At 40.6% G+C, this 22,445-nt stretch overlaps 1 protein-coding gene and 1 long non-coding RNA gene across 7 annotated transcripts; one reads left to right on the top strand and one right to left on the bottom strand.

The window, feature by feature from the left end:
• Positions 1-1,868: 1,868 nt before the first annotated feature.
• HASPIN (Protein kinase superfamily protein) lies at positions 1,869-7,971 on the bottom strand. 6 transcript variants are annotated; one of them, XM_078587341.1, is made up of 18 exons: positions 7,921-7,965; positions 7,726-7,840; positions 7,571-7,661; positions 7,380-7,463; positions 7,211-7,310; positions 6,563-7,134; positions 5,153-5,276; positions 4,972-5,084; positions 4,779-4,890; positions 4,601-4,693; positions 4,442-4,503; positions 4,153-4,283; positions 3,271-3,341; positions 3,143-3,195; positions 2,892-2,958; positions 2,629-2,763; positions 2,465-2,521; positions 1,869-2,022 (listed from the first exon to the last, which is right to left on the bottom strand). In XM_078587341.1, the coding sequence occupies exons 2-16, from the start codon at positions 7,754-7,756 to the stop codon at positions 2,644-2,646; spliced, it is 1,824 nt and encodes a 607-aa protein (XP_078443467.1). In that variant the 5' UTR covers positions 7,757-7,840; positions 7,921-7,965; the 3' UTR covers positions 1,869-2,022; positions 2,465-2,521; positions 2,629-2,643. The 6 variants fall into 6 exon arrangements, with proteins under 6 accessions (XP_078443467.1, XP_078443477.1, XP_078443485.1 ...); XM_078587351.1 differs by having other exon boundaries at positions 7,571-7,652; XM_078587359.1 differs by having other exon boundaries at positions 7,571-7,643; positions 7,726-7,971.
• An 11,623-nt stretch (positions 7,972-19,594) lies between these two features.
• On the top strand, positions 19,595-20,994 carry LOC144716970 (uncharacterized). The gene is made up of 2 exons (XR_013585034.1): positions 19,595-20,459; positions 20,590-20,994. It is a non-coding gene; the product is annotated as an uncharacterized LOC144716970 (long non-coding RNA).
• Positions 20,995-22,445: the final 1,451 nt, after the last annotated feature.

Raw genomic sequence — 22,445 nt, 5'->3', positions numbered from 1 at the left:
GTTGTCCAAGCGGCACAACAAAATGCGTCACTTATACCACACTACTCCTTAACAGAGGGGCACTTGCTACATGACGGGAGGTTGGTTCTTCTCCGCTCTTCTCCTTACGCTCACCGCATTTTCAGGAATTTCACAATGGCAAAATTGGTGTGCATGCAGGGTTCCTCAAGATGTACCTGCGCATTAATCAACAATCCTATTGGTCCGGCATAAAGCGTGATCTCAAAACATACGACAATGCTTGCCCCCGCTTCCAGCAATTCAAGTCGTCGTCACTCGCCCCTGTTGGGCTACTCTAGCCGTTGCCCATTCCGACACAAATCTGGGGAGACATCTCCACAGACTTCATCAAGGGACTCCCAAAATCCAAGGGGTTCGACTGTATCTTCGTGGTGGTGGATTGGCTCAGCAAATACAGCCATTTCATCGCCATGTGACACCCCCTCACCGCGAAAAATGTGCCCGTCAAGTTTATACAAGAGGTGATTCAGCTCCATGGTATTCCACAGTTTATTGTTTTGGATCGCGGCAGCACCTTCATGAGCGCCTTTTGGAATAGCCTTCATTCTCTACAAGGCACCACCCTCAAATGCCGTTCCGCGTATCATCCACAGACGAATGGGCAGACTGAGGTCATCAATCAAGGCCTGGAGACGTATTTATGATACTTCTTAGGGGATCAACCCCGGAAATGGCGCACTATCTTCCGAGGGCAGAATTAAGCTACAATACATACCAAATTGTTTGGTATGGTGCTCCATCCTCGCCCATTGACAACCTTGACAAATTGCTCCAAGAGTGGGATGTCACGTTTGAAAACCTGAAGATGCACCTCACACGGCCTCAATCCCACATGAAAGACTAGGCAGGCATGAAACAATGGGAGGTGTCATTCCAAGAAGGCAACCAAGTCTAAGTCAATCTTCGACCCTTCCGGATGAAGACCTTGGCACGTCGTCCCAATGAGAAGTTGGGACCTAAATTTTTCGGGCTATATCGCATTCTTCAAAGCATTGGAGCTGTCGCATATCGCCTCGATTTCTCCCTGAGGTACGTTTACACCTGGTTTCCGTGTTTCACAGCTGAAGCGCGCCGTCCGACCTACAGTTCATCGTCAGCCTGTTCCACCATCTCTCTCTGAAGAAAATGAATGGCTGGTCTATCTTGAAACAATCACAACTTTTCCACCCTCGTCCCAAGGCCTGCTAGTCCTTACCAAGTGGCGTGATCTACCTCCCCGCTAAGCAACATGGGAGCTGGCATCTGTTCTCCAACAGCAATTTCCTAATTTCCAGCTTGAGGACAGGCTGACTCAAATAGGGGGGGAGTATTGGATATGATCCCGCGCCGCATTTATGTCTGTCGGAGGCCCAGAAAGCCTAACTTAAGGAGCATGAAGGCAGAAGTATGGGTAGCATATATCAGACATGTGGATTCTTCATCTTCCTCCACCCCTCCACTCTGGCACTGTCCATTGACCTTGCTCGTTTTCACCTCTACAAAAGTTCTTCCTTGCGACCGCGGCAGCATCTTATCCCCAGAGCGGCGACCTAGCTCTTTCGGCCTCCTGTCTATCCCTGTTTCCCCTTTTTCCCTGACTGAACTTGAAGTCAGTTGTTAATCTCTAGGCATCGACGAAGCTAAGAAACGAAGTTTCTTCTGAATTTAGTTAAGATTATTGTCCGGTATCCGCCTCGTCCCTCCACCTTCGGTATCCGATACCAATATCCGTCTAACCCCTTATAGACGGATATCGACCGATATCCGATATCCGACATCCGGCACCGTCCTATTTTTTCCTGGATATCGGATATCGGTTGGGCAAACACTAGTAATCACATGACACAATAGATACCTTTAACAAAGCATTCGCGATTGAAATGATCTCTGAACAATATGGATATTACAAGTTTTCTGTTTATTCCAATAAATATATTACAAGAGTGATAAATCATTAAGCTTAACAGCATTTTTACATAATTAAAGTTCACAATGCAACTAGAATGTTCTTCCATTATCACCCTGACATTCAAAAAAAACATTTGAGAATTGTTCAGTCCACAAGACAGATAAAATGGAGGAAAATATGACACAGAACTAAAATAAGACATAAATGACATACAAAGACTAAAATAATCCTTAAACAAAGATCTAGAAAAGACAATACGATATCGCCATATTAATACTGTTGTAGAACAGGACAACAGTGTATTTTGAATGGCAGAAAGATTGTGCTTGACTCATTTCAAATTTACATTCCAGAAATGACTATTACTAATTTCTACTGGAATTCAGGTTAATATTATCATAAGATAGGCTAGAAGGAAAGATAGGGTCCAACCAGAGAGAGATTGATAGCGCTTATACTTATTTTCCTATAATCTCTTTGTATATCAACCCATAGAGTGCCAGTGTAAATATGAAAAATAAAAAGACTGGAGAGAGGGAGAGAGAGTTCCCATACCTGGTCTCGCAAAATCTATAAATTATTGTCGCTCATGATTGATTCCACCAATAATGCCTGAGAAAGAATTGCAACATGATTTCAGGATTTTATAGACCGATATTTCAATGGACCATTTGATCCATAAGAAATTGTAGGCAAAGTTTAGGATTCGGGGTGTCTACCTTCTTTCGGCGTTATTAGAGTTCTTCTAGAAGATCAATGAAGAACTCGTCTGATAGAGAATCCCCGGCAGAGTCATATGAGCTCAGCCTCTTCTTGAAGGAGCGAAGATCCCTCTCATCCTTCGTTGTTCTCTCCTGCACCACAAATATTCATTTTGAAGTTATACATTTCTTTTATTGTAATTATCAGCCACCACTTCAGAGCTGACACGATTATAATTCCTTAAAATAATAAATAATTCTTGGGAAATGCATTCACTTACGAAGGTCTTCTTAAGGAGCAGCATATCGACCAGATACTGGAGCCATAAGACGTTTGTCTGTGGGAAGCTGCAATTCCACAGATGCAAAAATTAGATGGCAATTAGAAAATCGAGAAAAGAAATTTCTTTATTTTCTGGTTAATTTTTGGTTTCATGTAATAAATCATGATAATAATTAGGCCAAAAATTTGTCAAACTACTCCACCTATGAGAGTCAACATTTTTTTATAAAATAAATCCTGGGATGTAACCTGGCCTCCCAGGAATCTTCAGTCACTTCCCTCATTTTCCTGTACGTTTCAGCCTGTAAATTTGAGGTCAAGATAACTAAAATTTAATATTGGGTGAAAAAATTCAGCTTTTTTAGTGAAAAATATACTTGTCTGTCTCCTTTGGGGCCTTCGAACAGTGCAGGATCAGAGGATAAGTCGAGAAAAAGTATGGCTTCACCTGCAGTAACGGCGTTCTAGACTGTAAGATTTACTAATATTTAATGAATTGTTTTTGAAAGATTACTAGTATTCAATTATACCCAGACTTGGGTCAAATAATGAAAAAAAGAGCTCAGAAGATAAAATCAAGTGACGTCTATCCCTGATTTCAGAACTATTTAAAATTTTTGACGAAGATAAAGAAATTCTGAATTATTCACAATCTTTTTCTGAACTATTAGCTTTGCACTGGGAAAACATAGAAGAGTAAAAAAGTTAATAAAATGATAACTATGTAAAAAATAGTAAGGATATCTTAGAAGAAAAAAATGTCTACTTTACGTGTTTCTCTATACTGAGCGCAATTCTTATTCATTTCTCTTTCACTCTTCTTGGAAATTGAAAAATGAAACATTGTGTGATTAATTGAAGAGTAGAAACTCTCTTTATATTTATTTTTCTTGACACTGAGCAGAATTCGAAGAGTAAAAATTACAAAACTGATTAAAAATATGAATAATTCAGTTCCCCGATACCCACTGAGATAAGAAAGAAATAAACAAAATGACGCTTTAGAGAAAAAGGAGTTTTCGTTGTAGGTTCGGAAATTGATAGCACTAATATCTTTCTACATTCCTTTTTTAACGCTACTTGTTGGAGGTGGAGAAAGGAAAGTTTCCGTTGAGTCCGTCTTTCAAAATTTTTGATGTGGGCCTTGATTCACATTTAAAAAAACAAACCAATGACAATCAAAGATTGTTCAGAGAGAAAATTGGATGCTGGTTTAATATTTTAATATAATGTTTGTGAGGAAAAATAGCCGCAATTACCAGTTTTGATACGCGACAGAGTAAAGTCAATAATCGATACGGCAAGTCCAGAAGATTTAATCCGCATTTTCTTCCCCCGGAGTACAAAATCAGCGAACTGTTCATCCCTACGAGCTAACAATATATTCCCCCTGCAAAACAGAATGAAAATCCAGCAAACTGATTATCCATGCATACCAAAAGAGTTAAACAGTACCTACTACATATTGCAAACGAAACGCAGAAATGTTCAGTCTAACATGGAGTAAATTAAATACACTTCAGAAAACTAAATTTCTCAATTTTGTACCAATGCAGGTCTCTGTGTTCGAACTCACAAGCGATTTCTGCAACGGCAAGCCCAGCAGTGACCTATTAAAGCATGAAATTTTCTTATCATAAACATCATACGGACTTCAGTTCACTTTTATTTTTGGTCTGATTTAGTCATATCACTGTTGTTTTATACCTGAACCAGTAGGCTCCGTGCTTCCTCAAAATTGAAGAGTACAAAACTTTCTAGATCTCTTCCCCCATCAGCCAGAACAAATACAACATAGCGCTGAAACGCAAAAAGAAAACGTAATTCAGCTTTCTATTTCGCAATCCAATAAACATAAATACATGTGAAATCAACATAATTGTACTTGATTCTCTGAGAAATCCTTTGGATGGTCGTTTTCAGACACATGTTTAGCATCCCAATCCTCCCATGCATTAATTAGAGCAGAGCCATAGTTACCGTGGCACACACGCAATCTGGAAACCAAACGAAACCAGCGCTCAAAATTTTCATTCCGTACATAAAAGAAAAAAATTGCCAAAAGAGGAAGAATTTACTCTTTAGTCTCAATAAAAATGTTGCACGCATTTTCTCTTTCCTCATTTTCTTTCTCTCTCAAGTCATTTAAAGTCATAGAAAGCAACACTTCCTCAATGACTTCTTCAGATTTCTGGGAAAGTATGATGAAAAGTTAGAATCACGGAAAATTGGTGGAAAAGCAGTAATTATCGGGCTTACCTTCTGAATTTCCCCATTCACGAGTTGGTCGCCATCAATGGGTACAATTTTGCACACAGCAGAGCCCGCCCTAAAAGCCTCACCGTACGTGCCTTCTCCAATCTTAATCAAACTATCTGGATTACTGCTTGAAGAAAAGTCAGTTGTGCCCAAATACCCAAATGAAAAATACAGCAATTTTAATGCATTAATGGTTTAAACGTACAAATATAAATTATATCAACTGTCAAGCGTGGAGAGAGGGATTAAGAATGACTGATAGACAGGGGGAGAGAGACAGACAGACAGACAAACGGAGAGAGAGAGAGAAAGACAGGGACAGAGAAAGAGAGAGACAGACAGAGAGACATAAATAGAGAGAGAGCCAGACAACGAAATAGAAAGAGAGAAATAGAAAGAAAGAGGGAGAGAGAAGAGAGAGAGACAGAGACAGAGACAGAGGCAGAGGGAGAGAAAAACATACAGGGAGTGAGAGAGACACAGAGGGAGAGGAAGAGAAAGATAGACATGGAGAAAGAAAGACACAGAGGGAGTGGCAGACCGGGAGAGAGAAAGAGAGATAGAGACAGGGAGAGAGAGACACACAGAGAGATAAAGAGAGAGAAAGATAGAGTTACAGAGAGACAGAGAGAGTAACAAAGAAATACAGAGAGAGAAATAGAGGGGCAAAAAGTTAGGGGAGAGAGATAGATACATAGAGAAAGAGAGAGAGAGCAGGGAGAGATAGGGAGAGAGAAGATAGACAAAGAAAAAGAGAGACAGAGAGACGGGTAGAGTGAGAGATAGGCGGAGAGAGAGAAAGAGAGACATAGAGACAGGGGGAGAGAGAAAGATAGATAAAGAAAAAGTGAGGCAGAGAGATGGGTAGAGTGAGAGATAGACAGAGAGATAGGGAGAGTGAGAGATAGATAAAGAAAAAGTGCGGCAGAGAAATGGGTAGAGTGAGAGATAGACAGAGAGATAGGGAGAGTGAGAGATAGATAAAGAAAAAGTGCGGCAGAGAAATGGGTAGAGTGAGAGATAGACAGAGATATAGGGAGAGTGAGAGATATATAAAGAAAAAGTGAGGCAGAGAGATGGGTAGAGTGAGAGATAGACAGAGAGAGAGAGGCAGAGAGATGGGTACAGTGGGAGATGGACAGAGAGAGAGAGGCAGAGAGATGGGTACAGTGGGAGATGGACAGAGAGAGAGAGGCAGAGAGATGGTTAGAGTGAGAGAGAGACAGAGAGAGAGAGAGGCAGAGAGATGGATAGAGTGAGAGATAGACAGAGAGAGAGAGAGAGGCAGAGAAATGGTTAGAGTGAGAGATAGACAGAGAGAGAGGCAGAGAGATAGACAGAGAAAAAGAGGCAGAAGATAGGGAGAGAGAGATGAAGAGAGGAAAGTGAGTAAAAAGAAGTAGAACTAACCAGTACTGAGAAATCACTTCGGGCAGAGTAAAAGGAGTAGACTGCCTGCAAACCATAAGCAACTGCTCAAACGAACTTTTTGTTTCTCCACTAACAGACACTCGTTGGAAAGCCAGCGATTTCCTCTCATCTTTCTTCAAGTCTTCTTCTTCCAATTCTTCCTTTTCCTCTATCATCTGCAGTTCATCTGAAATCCGAAGACCTTCAAGAGAACCGACCAAGCTCTTCCTCAAGTTCTTGTAAGATTCTGGAATCTTTTCAGAGTTCTCCACCGTCAAAGCACAGGAAACTTCGCTGCAGGTGGAAACTGAAGGGGGAAGTGGAGTTTCCATGATCTTAAACAAATGCCCGGATCTCCTGCAATTCGTTGCGAGCTTGGAAATTTTCCATCTTTCTAAAACGGCAGGCAAATCAAGCCCAAAATAGTTATTTTGATCCTTCTGAACGCCCATTGCCCAAGTTCCCAATTGTTTTGGTGATGGGCTCTCCTCAGCCAGCTCGAAAGCATCAACCTCTTCGAAGTAGGCCTTCTCCTTGCGGAAATCTGGAGCATTCGGTTTGCCTGATTTTCTCTTGAAAAGGACAGAAAAGTAGATCATTGAAAAAAGAAAACTTGGGAACAATCTCCTTCTTAAGTTTACAAATTACCTTTGCAAGAGGTGGCTTCAAATTCTTCCTTTGAGCAACCGACGGTTTTGAAGGGACCCTGAAATCTGCACCAGGGGCTATGACAATACTCTCTCTCCCCCTGAAAATTTGAGCTGCGGTGGTTGATTTACTAAATGTAAATTGCACGATAGGAGTATGTTTAGAAGACCTTGTAGAGAGATCGCGGTTCCAACTGATCCTCTTGCTTAATGCGAGACTCACCCGAGCCCGAGGTTCATTTGATGATACACATCTGCAATTTTTTTTTTCTCGAAAATATAGCATTAATTAACGAATGTAAAGAACCTAACTACGTAATCGAATTGAACAAAATGCTCTCTCTAATGAAAAATAAGTAACCTTTGAATGCTCTCCGCTTCATTTTGCCGCCTCCTCCGGTAGACGACCGCGATCTTCCCACTTTCATCCTGCTCTGCATGATCTGCATCCTCTTCCGTCGCGTTTCACCGAATCACATTTCCGATCAAAGGTAGAAAGAAGAGATGAGTATTTACCTCTGATAGGTGCTGCTTCTTTGTTTGTCATTGATCGACAGGGATTTCAACCGACGAACAACCTCAGATCCCCAGAAATATCGATCTCTCGAGCTTAAAAAACTCAATTACTCATCTGCAAACGGATTGGGATGGAATTTCAGCCAATGGTCAACAGAAAATCATCACTTTTCCAGATCAAGAAGAAGATCGTACGCAGGATCCTGAGGAACTCTCTCTTCTCTCTCTCTCGCTCTCTCGTTCTCTCTCTGTATCTAAATGGATTCTAGGCGGGAAAAATTGAATTCAAACGGCTCATAAGACTCGTTGACAAGTATCCGGAACCCCTCATAAAGATGAGAAATTGCAATAATACTTGGGAATTTATTTATTTATTTATTTGCGTTTGGAGGAAACATTAGATAATAATAGGTAATATTACTGAATAAATACTGACATAAAAGTCTAGTCATGAAGACATTCTGTTATGATTGCTGGTGTTGGAAGGCCTCCTTATTTGTCATTGAGTATTTATTTTCTGCAGGAACTTCTAGGGTTTAATTAAATAACTTATGTTTGTTAATTTTAAAAAAGATACTGTTCTTGATGAGTTGAAATTTATAACACTTTCTAAGTTCACTTCAAGGTTACTTCAAAATTTTAATATCAGATTGATACCATTACTAAAAGTGTTAATAAGTGAATGTAGAAGATTACAAAAGGGGAGAAAAGGTCTTTGCAACTATAATCATGTTATTCAATGATAAACAAATTTATTTAGGTTGGTGTCAAATGATAAACTGAATAAGGCGACCAAAGAATTTTGACTCTTACTGGTTGAATATCTTTATTGTCATACTGTAGGATTGATGATTTTGTTATTGAATGAAACCTATGGTGTTACAAAATGCAAGTACTCTAAGCTAAGTAATGTGACAAGAACTTTGGTTTTGCAAAATTGAAGGCCATTTTTTCTGGCTCGATTGTATCGTTATTCTAAAATTAAGGTTTGATTATTACAAAATACAAACATTGCATGGTGCGAAATGCAATAAGGTGTGATAACACGATAAATGTACTTTAAATTCCATGCATTTGTCATGAAATCAGATGTCTAGCTCATTAATGTATCGTGTTATTAACCATATTATTTGAATAATCCTGAACTTCATTTACAAATCCATTTTTAAATATGAAAATTTATAACTAACCATACTACTGTCCCGTCCATATGGGTTGTGATGGCGAAGCCCTCAACGTATCCGCGTTTTTTTTTCTAGGTTTGGTTAAGGTTTTATATTTAAATAAACTTTGTACTAGTGGTCTTAAGAGGGGGACCCTTTCCGAATGGGTTCCCTCTCTTGGACCACTCCTTAGGGCCCATTATCCTCCCGACCGACGGAGTAAGTCCATTCTAAATTTTTGGAAAAGAGATGAGTCCCGTTCCGTTCCCGTTTTGAGAGAAGAGAGTAACAGAGTGAAGGGCGGACGGGACGGGGCCGACTTTGGCCACCCGTCCCGTTCCGCCCCTCCCCCGTTCCGTCAGGACAGACCGACGGAACCCTAGGCGGCCGCCGCCGCCGGGGTCCCAGGTCGGTGGAGCGCCGCCCGGATTGCGGAGCCGCCGCCCGCAGCGGCCGCAACCGCCGGCGGCCGCGGCCCCGACGCGGCGCGGCGCGCAGCGACCGCCGCCCTCGGCGCCGCCGCCGCCCTCGGGGCCGCAGCCGCCTGACTGCGCCGCGCCGCAGTACCGCCGCACCGCCGAGCGGCCGCCGCTTCGCAGCAGCCCGCGGCCAGAACCGCCGCCGCAGCCGCAGCCGCCGGAGCGCCGCGGCAGCCGCAGCGGCCGCAGCCGCCAGTAACCGCCGGAGCGCCGCGGCAGGCCGCCGCCGCTGAGCGCCGCAGCGGCCGCGCCGCCGCAGCCGCCGGATCGGCGCGGTAGCCCGCAGCGGCCGCAGCGCCCGCAACCGCCGGAATCGCGCGACGCTGCCGCTGCACCGGGTCGCAAGCCGCCCTCGGCACGGCCACCCGCCGTGCCACGCCCGCGCCGCGCCCCACACTGGTCAGTCCTCAGCCGTGCCGACTCCGCCCATTGGGCCCGAGCATTATGGGTCGGCGCCTCTATTCCGGTCCAAGGGGCCCACTCGATGAACCGGCTCCCGCATCCCGAGGTGCCGCATCCCGCGCCTCAAAGCGCCGCCGCCGCCCTCCAAATCCCCGCGAAGTCCAGGCGCCAGCCGTCGCGCCTCAAACTGCTCTCCGGGAAGCCCAATCGCCATGCAAGCATCTCGAGGATGCCACGACAGCCCTATGCCCGTTACGGGCCTAACCTAATGGACTGCCGCAATCTCGGTGGTCTGTTACCCTGAAGGAGGCTTACTACCGCGGCTCAATATCCCGGCAATCTCCGGCGGCCGCCGCCGCTATATCCGGCTGCCGCCGCTGCCGCCATCTTGGCCGCTGCCCACCTTCGGTCGTCGACATCTCCGGCGGTCGCCGCCGCCATCTTCGGCTGCCGCCGCCGCCACTTTTGCTGACCATCGCCGCTCGCCACACGACGTCGCCTATGGCCGTCTTATGCAGCTGCTAGTTCGCCGCCGTCCTCGTCATCCGGCCGGCTGAACAGCCCCCTTCCACCAGTAGTCGGGCCCACCAACGCCCTGATGACTACATGTGGAGCGCAGACCACGTGGAGATAGAGTCTACTTCGGCCCTCCAACGAATTGAGGACCCCAGGACAAGATCTTTTCGGGACACCCACCGACAAGCGGGGCGTGCAGTCCAAGATGATCGTCCTCGGAGAAGGACGAACGGACCGCACTCCTACCGCAGGACGTCGACGACGTCCGTCCTGCATCAGGTTGTAGCATTTCATATAATCATCTCCATCAATTTCCCCCATTTTTCCTTCAGCTTTTTCTCCATCCATCAAAATCTAAAATTTTCTCTTGCTAAATCCATCCATTTCTCTCCCCAAATCTCACATTATGTCTTATTTTTTCACTCTCTAAATTCATTTATTCATCCATCCAAAAATTAAGGTTCTACTGCTACTGCTCGTGCTTGTTAGGGTTGAATCCACAGCCATACAATTGTGGGTACAACCCTTTTGCTTCTGGTCTCCATATGAAAGATGGACATAAACAGCTAGAAGTCCATTCTATGTTGTTAAATAGCTGGCTTTAGCATCCGCCAAGGTTATCAAAGCATAAAATATGGCCACATGCTCTTTCCCCCTCTTCCCTAAGCCTGTTCCACTGAAAATGACAAACTTCAGTATGGAGCCTGTATGAGTGAACCCTTAATTTCTTTTTAAGTCAACATGGCATTTTCATCAATAATAAAATAAAGATCCATAGACATAATATTTTAAAGGGGTTTAAAAAAATTATCAAAAACTTTAATGAACCTGTTGCTGAAGAATATGTGGTCAATAATTCCTTTAAGTTGCTTTATATTTTGATGGGAAGGGTCAGTTTCTTGATCAGTATGATCTTGGCCCTGTCTATCTCTGGACCATGATTAATGGCTTGTTGCTCCATCACTAATCCTTCTCACACCCTGAAAATAATTTTACTATCTTATTATCAATTTATTAAATACAAAAATCTAGGTAATCATGTCAGGTTAGATAAACATCTCAAAGGATGTTCCAAAAACCAAAAAAAGCATCATAAAAACTTACATACTGTTGCCTAATAAATCATACGTCATACTCATGCATCTTTATAATGTGGCAGGTGATGACTGTACTTTTGTGCTGCTGAAAACATGAAATTATGGGTCAATAAAATAAAACTATACTCACTTAAAACACAATGAAAAATCAAGAATAGTGGTGAGTCCAGGTCGAATCCCCAAGGTATTGGGGGATAATCACAATGATTTCAGACACTCTGATGTAATTCAAAAAATTGGACAATTAATTGAGGTCAGAATTATGATTTTAGGGTAGATTCAGAAAAAAAGGACTCAACGATCTTTCCAACAAATCCAAAATTGCACAATTCAGACTAAAATCAAAGGAGAAAAAAGTGTTGAGGAGAGAGAACATGTGGTTAATCACTAATTACCTTTCAAAAAATACAAAACAAGACCAAACTAAGTGTCAATTTGATGAACTATCATGACACTAACCTGAATGCAATGGGGAATTGATCCATTTGGCACCGACTCAATGAGTTTTATCAAGCACTCCACCGTCAGAGCTCCTGGTCAAGCAACACATGTATCCACTAATCATCCAGATTTTATGTTAGGGAATGCGTAGAGAGGCATTGGGATCATCTGCCATATTAGGGTTTAAATTTGAAGCAAGTTGAGAAAAAATGAGATGGTTCATTCAAAAAATAAAGCAGTTATTTGATTGCACATGCACCATGATATCCCCCTTTTAAGGGGGAAGAATGGCCAAGATGTATCCACGTCACCCCAATTTAGGGGAGGAGAGATAAAGCTAATGTGTGAAAGGTTTTGTATCGCTTTGCACACGCATCATGCATAGTCCTTCTCCTTTGTCGCTTTAATCACTTTATCTAAAAATGGGTAGTTCAATCAGAAGCTGCCACAAAGTTTTGTTTTGTCCACATTGATAAAATTTAATTAAGATTTCAGGTATATAATGTTGGAGATTTTAATAATGTATCAAAATGCATCACATTGTCACATCACTCTCTTTTGCATAGGGATGAGAAAAAAAGTTTTGTTTGTTATTGAGGAAATATTTTTACAAAATAATAAACATACTCCTCTCTTCCCCCCTCTCCCATAACCCCCTCTCTCTCTTTCTCCCTGTCGCCCTCTCCCGTGCCCTCTCTCTCTCTAGGCTCCCCTCTCTCATCTACCTTCTCTCTCTCCGCCCCCTCTCCCCATTCCCTCCTCTCTCTCTTCCTCTCCCCTGTCCCCCTCAACTCTCGCTTCCCCTCCTGTGCCCCCCCTTCCCGTTCTTCCTCTCTCTCTCCCCCCCCCCCATCCCCCCCTTCCCTCTCGTCCCCTGTCCACTTCCCTTTGCTCTCTCTCTCTCTCTCTCTCTCTCTCTCTCTCTCTCTCCCTCCGATAATACAGTTCTTTTTACTGTTCTTCAAAGCGGGTTATTTTCCCATCCCTACTTCTGTGTTATTTACGCATCAGCATGATGTGCGGGTGCCACCTTTGTGAACGTGGAATGCTTGTTAACGTGGCTGCCGTGCCATGTGGTGCCTGTCACGTGGCAAAAATTCAAAAAATAATAATAATTTTCTTATGAAAAATAAATCAATCTGAATTTTCTCCTAACTTTGGAAGACGATATCTTTTTATCCACAACTCGGTATTGGGTAAAATGCTCACCCAATTCTTCAATTTTCAGAGTTCTTTCTTGTTTTCCATCCTGAATTGAAAATATATATGACTATGGCAACAAAAAATTATGCCAAAGATGGTACTATTGTTCAGATTTTTCTGCCCAGGAGTTGTGTACATTGGCCTTCATTGTTTCTCTCACTCCAGCTCCAAAAACAACATGAACTAAAAAATAACGATTATTTCACGATAGTATGACCTTGGAAAAGGTCAAACCTGTATATTACATCATTTATCACTTATTACGCAAAAAATGAGTGAACGGGTGAAGAAACGTGATGAATGCTAAAATGACAAAACTAGATGATAACCTACATGAAATTCATGTTAATTATGCAGTAAGATTGGTTAATAGTGATTAAAATGAACACACATTTATGATGTTATCAACAGGAGCATTTCATAATCCAATCGGCATACATCTCAGCGCAAAGGATATTGTAGGGCATTGAATGCAGTTTTCTTTATTGACTTTCAGGATAAAAATTATTATGATTATATCCTAAATATCCATGAAGTTAAAGAATATCTTTACCCTCAAAGCTCCTCCAAAATCTGGTCCATGAGACGTATGATAATTATCGTTCCTGGTCCGTCTATTCAAACTTGTTCAATTAATACACACCATCTACACATTCATCAGTTTCTTCTGAATTTATTACCTTTTTTTATTAGTCTCCATGGTTAATGAAGATTAATAAGGACAACCAATGGACCATATGAAATAACATAATAATCCTCGCATTAAATAGTGCAAGCCTTTTTAAAAAATCTTAGGATATGAGGATTTAATTTGGATTGGCTCTATCTAGATCACGTATATGACTATTTAACAAAACATATGTTCACAAAAATGATTAGGAATTCAACTTATATCATCAAAGGTACAATCCATAGCTAGTTTGTGATACCTTAGAGGTTTTAAAAGATCACATTCTTTCCGGGGGGTAGAAAGCATCAAATTAATACACTTCATGTCATGAATTTTGGCTGTTTCATTTGCAGTTTCTTTTAAATAATCTGATTTGCATGAAGACAGTTATTTTTGTCATTACCGTGTAATCGCTGACAACTTTAGTGAATATATGTGTCTTGCTCTACCTTTTTTGTGTAAAAAATTGGGAAATTTAATTTAATTTTGGTGATAACACATTCCTTTTATTCTCTCATTGGGAGAATGTTCTTGAGATTCTTCCATCTTTCATTTTCTACATTGTCCGTTCATCTAAAATGTTGGAAAAAAGCTGCATGAAATACTACTACCTTCACATTCATTTCCTCTTCTATTAATATTAAAATTTAATTTTGAGCCATCAATTAATTTATTCATATTAGAGTAGATAGGAGCCTCATTATACTTCTCATTAACACAATTTTAACATGGGGAGAAGAATGTGTATTCCCTACATTCACCTTGGAGAAAAGATAGTGGAGATGCATTGTACCAAGTACTGACCCTTTTAATAAGAGTAATCCTATTTGCCAGTAATGTGATGCCACTTTTTTACTGAAAGCTGCTACCTCACGCTTATTCATAATCCCAAACTGAGAGAGAACTAGGTTTCCATTAAAATTTTCATTCAATTATTCCAAGATATGAGGGGGTCAACTTACATTAAATGTCTAAAATTTTGTGGAAGATATCCCTTTCGAGATTTGACTGAAATTTTTTACACGCCACTCTAATGAGATTTTTCAAAGATGTTTGGACAGTTTATTGATAACTAAATTTTGAGGAAATTGATATCATCAAATTAACACTATTAATTAAAGGTTTTTTATTAAATTTTGATATGGGCATTGATAACTAAATTTTGAGGAAATTGATATCATCAAATTAACACTATTAATTAAAGGTTTTTTATTAATTAAATAGAGTTCCTAATGTATGTATTTATTGATTTATGAGATAACCCGACAATGTCTTTCAGTCTATAGGATTTTTTTTAACTTTCTTGAGTTTATTTCATATACAAGACATAGGTTGATTTGACTTTAGTTTATGGAAGCAAAGTAGAAAATGGGGAGGCTACAGGACACAATCTGGATCACAATAAAAGATAATTAAGGAGGAGGACAAAGGCCTAACTTAACCCTCTTTAGAGACCATGCCAAAAAGAAGAAAAAAGTACAAGACTCACTCCATGAATTTGGAGGATGATTTTCTATTAGAAGCTGAATCATAATGTAGATCAAAGCTGAGTGCAAGATTTGCCTCTTTGTATCCCATAGAGGGCCCCGAAAGCGGCTGGGAAAGTGAAACAACATTCTTCTTAAGGTCCATTATTTTTCCTAATGGTGTAGAGAACAAATTTCAGAAAGTGTGACAAATTTTTTTTATAGGAAAGAATAATCAAATTCAGTTGGGGCTAACAAGAAAATTGGTGTAGTTTCACTCTACTTATTATATATGTTATTCACATTTTTTCTAGGTTTTTCGGTTCAAAGGCGTTGATTTGGACAAAACTATAAGGATTCATGCAGCGAGAGACATGAATAGAATAATTATGGCATTAAAAACTATAACTAAAATCACTTGTGAATGGATTAGATTCATGATTTCTTGGACCTTCAAGTAAGATGTGTTGATCCACTCAAGTGTGCAACCTCTCGACGTATCAATAAAATGCCTATCATGTTGAATCTCATCCTTCATCATAATGAGTCACATTCACACTCCATAGTGATCAATGTACAGTCTCGAGCACATAAATAATGGAGATATGCAAAGGGAAGAAGGGAGAAGAAGAGTAGGGCCCCAAATAATTCTGGTTGGTTGAATTTTGTTCATGGCCTTCCGCTATTAATAATTGGGAAGTTTTTCATTAAACTCTTAAACTTCAAGTATATCTTCTAACATCCAAAATGCCATTTGTGTGTAACCCTATAGGCCCATGTATTAGTCTAGTTAATGACCCCCATGGCTAAATAACTTTTATTGGTCTGCTGAATTACTAATCTATATCATCAATATATTAATTTGTGACATATTTAATAAATAGGTCGAGTTTCTATCCCTTGGAGGGACAAGCTACACCTTGTGCTCTAGTATATACAGAGGATTGTATTTGCTCGCTCATAAAACCTGTCGCTCATCAATTACTATACATATATAGTCCCTCATTTTCTTGATTCTCCTAAGATGACTCAAGGCATGGCCAACAATCAAAACTTAAACAATCATCTAAGATAGTACTGATGCATTTGAAAATCACTTAAGAATTCTTCTCCAATATTCCACTACCTTGGCCAAGGAATTCATAGTATTCTCTTCCTTGAACTATTTGTTTTTATACCACGGGCAGAAAATCCCATCTTGACCATTCAATCATCTTCATGAAATTCTTACTTCACCCAAACTATGACAATTTAGGATTCCATGGTTAGGAACTGTAGGCCATAGTCAAAGTTCAGTTGTACATCTAAATTTTTTTTTCTGCCTAATGTCAAATTACTACTACTACAACCGTAACATGAATCAATCTGATTCAGAGTTTGATAAGTAACATTTATGGATTCATATAGATGAATTTAGTGAACTCTTTCTATTAAAAAGCACCCACTATTTATTCTTATTTTCTTCACAATAATGGCTATGAGATTGGCCATACTCATCATTTGAGTGGGACTGGGTAGTTCTATTTGATGTTCTTCTTGAGTGTCCTATGAGCAATAATTCTTTGAGTAAATGCTGACTAGTGATCTCTGTATAATGATCTCATCACAATTCACTAAGTCTAATAATGTATTCATGAACTTTATAATGAGAATCACTCATGCATTATAATGAACTGATTGTGTTAATGAAAGATGAATGTCATGTGTAATGTGTGATAGGATTTCTGAACACATTGGAGTACAGACAAGATCTAGAGCTTCCAATGTAATAGCATGTGACAACAAGTTGAGTTGTTACGATAGTTATATGTGATTTATTGTGCCATAGTTTCAGCAATGTCCCTCATATGACCAGCCTATTATTATCCACATAATCCATGCTTACGGGGGCAGTCAACCACATGCGATATGTCATATTTGTTATTTCATTGAGCTAATTTGGCCTAAAACTCCCCTGCCCTATGTTGGGTTCTGGAGGCCTAGATATGGATGAAGGAATCATAACAATGCGCAGGGGAAGACTTTCGCAAAATTAAACGACATTGATAATATCATTAAAATGAAGTACCTTTGCATGGATCACATCCGTGATTTCTTGGATCTGGGAGTGAGACGAGTCGAGCTGCTCATGTGTAAAGCCTTTAGATGTATCTTCACGATCCTTGGCATGTCAGATATCCTCCCTCTCATTAACGAGCCCCGTTCAACCTCCTTCGCCGTCATTACGTTGTCCCGATCGCATCGAGAGTGGAGAGGAGTCATGGGGAGAAGGGAGAAGGGGAAGGCCTCTAAAAAATTATGGCATGGGTAAATTTTGTTCAGTGTCTTTCCCTATTTATTCTAAGTGGATACTTTTCAGAAAACCCCCACAACTTAAGTATATCTTTCGACGTCCAAAAGACCATTTGCGTGTGACCCTCTAGGCCCATGTATCAAAATAGTTAACAAATTCAGCGGCCCAATAATATTTTTCCAAATTAATTAACTTTTTCATCATATAGATGAATTGATGCCAGATCTATTTAACCCAATCGATAGGTCGAGTCTCCAACACGTGGGGTGCCAAGCTACACCTCGTGTTCTAGAAAATACAAAGGAGCGTGTATCGATTCACTCATGGAACTTGTTTGTCATCAGTTATTGTGCACGTATAATCCCTCATCCACTTGACGCTCCTTGGATGACTTAGGGTATGGTCAATTGTCAAACCCTAATCGGTCATCCAAGTTAGTACTGATGCATTTGGAAACCATCAGAGAACTCTTCCCCGATATTTCACTACCTTGGCCAAGGACTTCATCACATCATCTTCCTTGAGCTGTCACCTCTTATACCGAGGATAGATGATCCTGTCTTGACCGCTCAATCGTCTTCGTGAACTTCTTGATGCACCCGAACTAAGATCGTTTAGGATCCCATGATTAGAGATTCGTTGGCCATAGTCAAAGTACAACCGTTTATCCACAATACTTCTTTGGTGTCTCAGGTCTAAAAACCACTTATACTACTGTGACGTGAATCGGCCTGATTGACAGTTCAGTGATTCATACAGATCAATTCAGTGAACTCTTTCCACTAAAGAGCACCCACTATCTATCCTTAGTGTCCCCACACCAATGGCTATGGGAACGACCATACTCATCATATGAGTGAGGCTAGATAGTGCTATTCTATACGGATACTTTGATGTCCTTCTTGTGTATCCTTCAAATAGGAATGTTTAGAACACATGCTTAAAGACTAGTGATCTCCGTATTACGATCTCGTCATAATTCACTAAGTCTGATAATGTATTCATGGACTTCATTATAAGTATCACACGTGCACTATAATGAATATGTTCTATTAATGAACATGAAACGAGATATGGAATGAGTAATTAGCTTGTCGGTCACATATATTTTCATCAATCTCCACAACATCTTGCATGACACAACTGTGCATTCGTAAGCCCATTACACAATCGCGCACTCACCTACAAGCCTATTGTTCCACTCCATCCTCATTGTATGCTACATAATATTTCCAAGCACCAAATAAGATAATACCCTTTTAATTTGTTTTTAAATCTTGAAAAATATGATAAAATATCCAAAAAATAATATAAAACTTAAAATTTAAACATTTTAGATTCAATAAATATAATTTTATTATTCTTATTTCATTTTCATTAAATGAAATAGATGTAAAGTTATTTAAAATACAAAAAATTAAAAATCTCTATTAAAAAATAATTTCACAAACCATCATTTGATACCTAGTTTATGATAATTATATTTATAGATCAGGATCAAATTCTTTTTTAACCCCAAAATCTGTTTTACCAGGGAATACTTATGAAGAAATGATAATAAGAAATGACCTATAAATATATAAATCCATATTTGGGTAAGAAGGTTCAGGTTTGAGTTTGGGGTTGTGGTGAAGAGGTTACTAAGGGAGTTTTTTGGAAAGATAAACCCATCTTCATAATTCTATTCCTGAATGTCATAATTATACCTTCTTGATTTCTCTTCATCGCCAAAAAGTTACATGTAATAACTCCTTTATTACACCACATAGGGTGTTCTTCAACTCTATCCATTTTTCATTCTAAATTCTCCTTTCCATTCTTAAACTTTATAGTTCCTTTTACCCAAAAAATGAGGGACCTTAAATAATAGTCAAATGACTCATATTTGTATTAAGATTAATTTCTGACACACTAAAGTAAACATGAATGACTTTATTTTTTATTCTAACTAAACATCTTTGAATATTCCCGATGGTTCTCTATCTCATCCATGAGGAAAGCATAGGTCCATCCATACGGGTTCTGGTTCCCAAATTTGAACTTATAAAATATGATGGAGGACCATCCGGTTGAACACGCTTCGACTCATCATCAACCTCGTCGCAGAGCCTGAGCCAATGTGAAGAGCCCGAGCCAATCTCGTGTTCGTGTTGTTTTGCTGTTTTACGGAAACCCCTCACGGTTTTACAGGGTTGGTTCCGCACCATTCGTTTTATTTTGTCACCCTAGACTGCGGGGGAGGCCACACCTGCGTGTGTACAGCCCTCTCCCCCATGCGAGTTTGCATTTTGTACCTCATTTTGTTGCACCTTTGAGGGAGGGGAGGCCATGCATGGTTTCTTCCCCTTGGAGGATTCTTTAGATGACTGCGTAGGTCCACCCCTTCACTTTCACTAGCCAGGCACCCTTCCGATCCTCTGACGCTGAAGCCCGCGGTCCTGTGGGTTGACTCCGGGGGAAAATCCCGCCGATCCTTGCCGTGACGTACGGTGGGTGCAGACCGACCCATCAAGCGGGAACGCGGCCTGCCTTCTCGTGGGTCAAGCCCAGCCCGTTACGTCGACACTCCTCTTCCGCACGCTCCGCCTGTGCCGATTCTTCATGCTGTTGATCCTCTCTACTACGATGCTGGGTCAATCTCCTGCCGACGTGTGAACACAGTGTTGTAGCATTCACCGTGCTGGCTCCCTTGACCACCGACACTATTAGTTGATCCTGTCGTGCTACATTCTAAGGGCGATTCTGCTGGGCTTCATGTGTTGTCAGGAGGGGTCCCTTTGACCATTGATCGTCGACCCAACCGACAACGACCCTCTCTGACCCTCCTCGCCTGTGGCCGTGCTCTACCGCTAGAAGGCCGTGAGTACACATCCTCCGATTCCCCTGGCGCTGGATCGACTCCGCCCAGTATCGCGACCACGAGAGTCCAAGACGACGATCCTCCCTCTTCCCACCAGTCGCCATGCTCCACCACTCAAGGGCCAGACCAGCGTCCTTCCCACAGGTTGCTTCCATCCTCTTCCACTCCCTTATTTCTCGCAGTATTATTAGTTCCGTCAGTGCTGGCCTACGACTGCTCATCGCCTCGAGATGCTCCGAGATGACCATATAGGTTAGCCATTATCCTGTATCAGGATCTGTCTTTGACGGTGCCAGATCGAGTCGTTCACAATAACGGCGTGGACACCATCGGAGGGTGGTCGTCCCCCACTCTGTTGACCCTCGAGCTGAACATACGGATCATTGAGAGCTTGATCAGACCGCGTCACTTCTCCGTGTCGTCATCTGAACTACGCCTCAGATCAGTCGGTTACCAGAGTACTTTCCTCGTTAAATTTTTGACATTAGCACGCATCTTATCACGTTGTTGCATCATCGTCAAAATCTTCATCTGTGATATAACCCAAATCCGACAAAATTGGATGTCGTGTTACATCAAAATAGGCCCTTTGGCATGAGTTTACCACTTACTTAGGCATGATCTGCAGAATGTCAGCCCATCTGTTTCACATTTGATAAAGGGGCAAATTTTTTTTTTAGTTCTTTTAATAATATTAATTCAGAAGGAGAGAACCAAACAATTTGGAGAATTTTACTCTGTTTTGAATTCTGTTTGAGGTACATGCATCCATAATTTTTTTAAATGGGTCATCTAATTACATCATCTAGAGAAAATGAAAATTTGGCTCCTATAAAGCTTCATTAATTTTACTCATGGTTAGGAAAAGGTCTTCAAATTTTTAGAGCATCAGAAAATAACATGTGAGATATATAATTTGAAGGCTTTGGCTCCCATTTTTGGTTCGGAAACAACTTCATGCACCTTTTCGTTTTCACTTTTCTCAATCTCATCTTCTTCCGCTTTCTAACAAGGACATCTTTGCCAATTTTAAATTATAAATGGCATGTATTTTCACATGTTCATCGCAATAAAAATGAGTTGCAGAACATAATTTAAAATTACACATTAAACAAATTCTTAGGAATGATACTTTGCTGAGTTGGGAAGAATACTTTGTGGAAGTTTATTTTAACTCTCTTACGTGTCACTAAATTATGGAAATTATGGTCCCCTTCTTTTGACTCTATGTCGTCCACTTCTTTAGATGGGAATTGTCTCATTCACCATCTTCTGCTCCTCCATCATCTGTTTCATCATCTGCATCATTACATCAATAGGATCATTATTACTCAATGTTGTGTGCTGAAAATAAGATGGAGGTTGAACCGAAAGTTAGGTTGCTTTGGTCTCCATTGGAAATGAGGCCTAGGTACACGGTTGAAATTGGTATTCCAATGAGTTCCTTTTGTCTTCCATTGATGTTGATCTTGATCAAAGTGGGTAGGGTCTACCTCCCCCGTTGACTGAGATCATTCATCTTGATGGTTCCCCCTAGCCAACAGAGCAAGGAAGTTTTTGACAATGAGAAATTGTAGGTTTTAAAATTTGCATTGCCTCTTTTATTTCCTTCATGAATGTAGTTAATTACCTTATACTCCTATTTAATTATTTCTCTCAATTTCTTGTTTCTTCCCTTTGGCAGTCAACAATCCTTTTTAGTGGTTCATGTCAATCTCATTCTAAATCCGTCCACATTGATTTAGGTCAGTAGCCTAAACATTATACATTTTTAAATATGAAATTTCTTGAAGCTAATCTATTGTAATCATGTAAAAATATCAAGACTCAAAACCATGATGTTCACGAGCCAATGCATTGAATATTTACTAAGATTTCTTAAAGGAGTCATCATAAATTGAGAGAAATTTGAATGGATTTTCCATAGGAAATTCTTGACAAAGTTTTCTATTTTTTAAAAATGTTACAATGTAGATATCTATTTAATTGGTCATTCTCATGGTCATCCTAGATATCTTTAAATTATTCTTTATAACTTAAGTGCCTTTTCTTCTGGCCAGGGGAAAAGTTTGGACTTCTGATCATTTATTTTTTTACAAGTTACTAGTCATCTAAACAGCTGAAGTCCTT

This window comes from Wolffia australiana, chromosome 1 (assembly GCF_029677425.1).
Source record: "Wolffia australiana isolate 7733 chromosome 1, ASM2967742v1".
Classification (NCBI taxonomy): Eukaryota; Viridiplantae; Streptophyta; class Magnoliopsida; order Alismatales; family Araceae; genus Wolffia; species Wolffia australiana.
The sequence above is the reverse complement of the archived record's forward strand: the minus strand, read 5'-3'. Positions and strand labels throughout refer to the sequence as shown.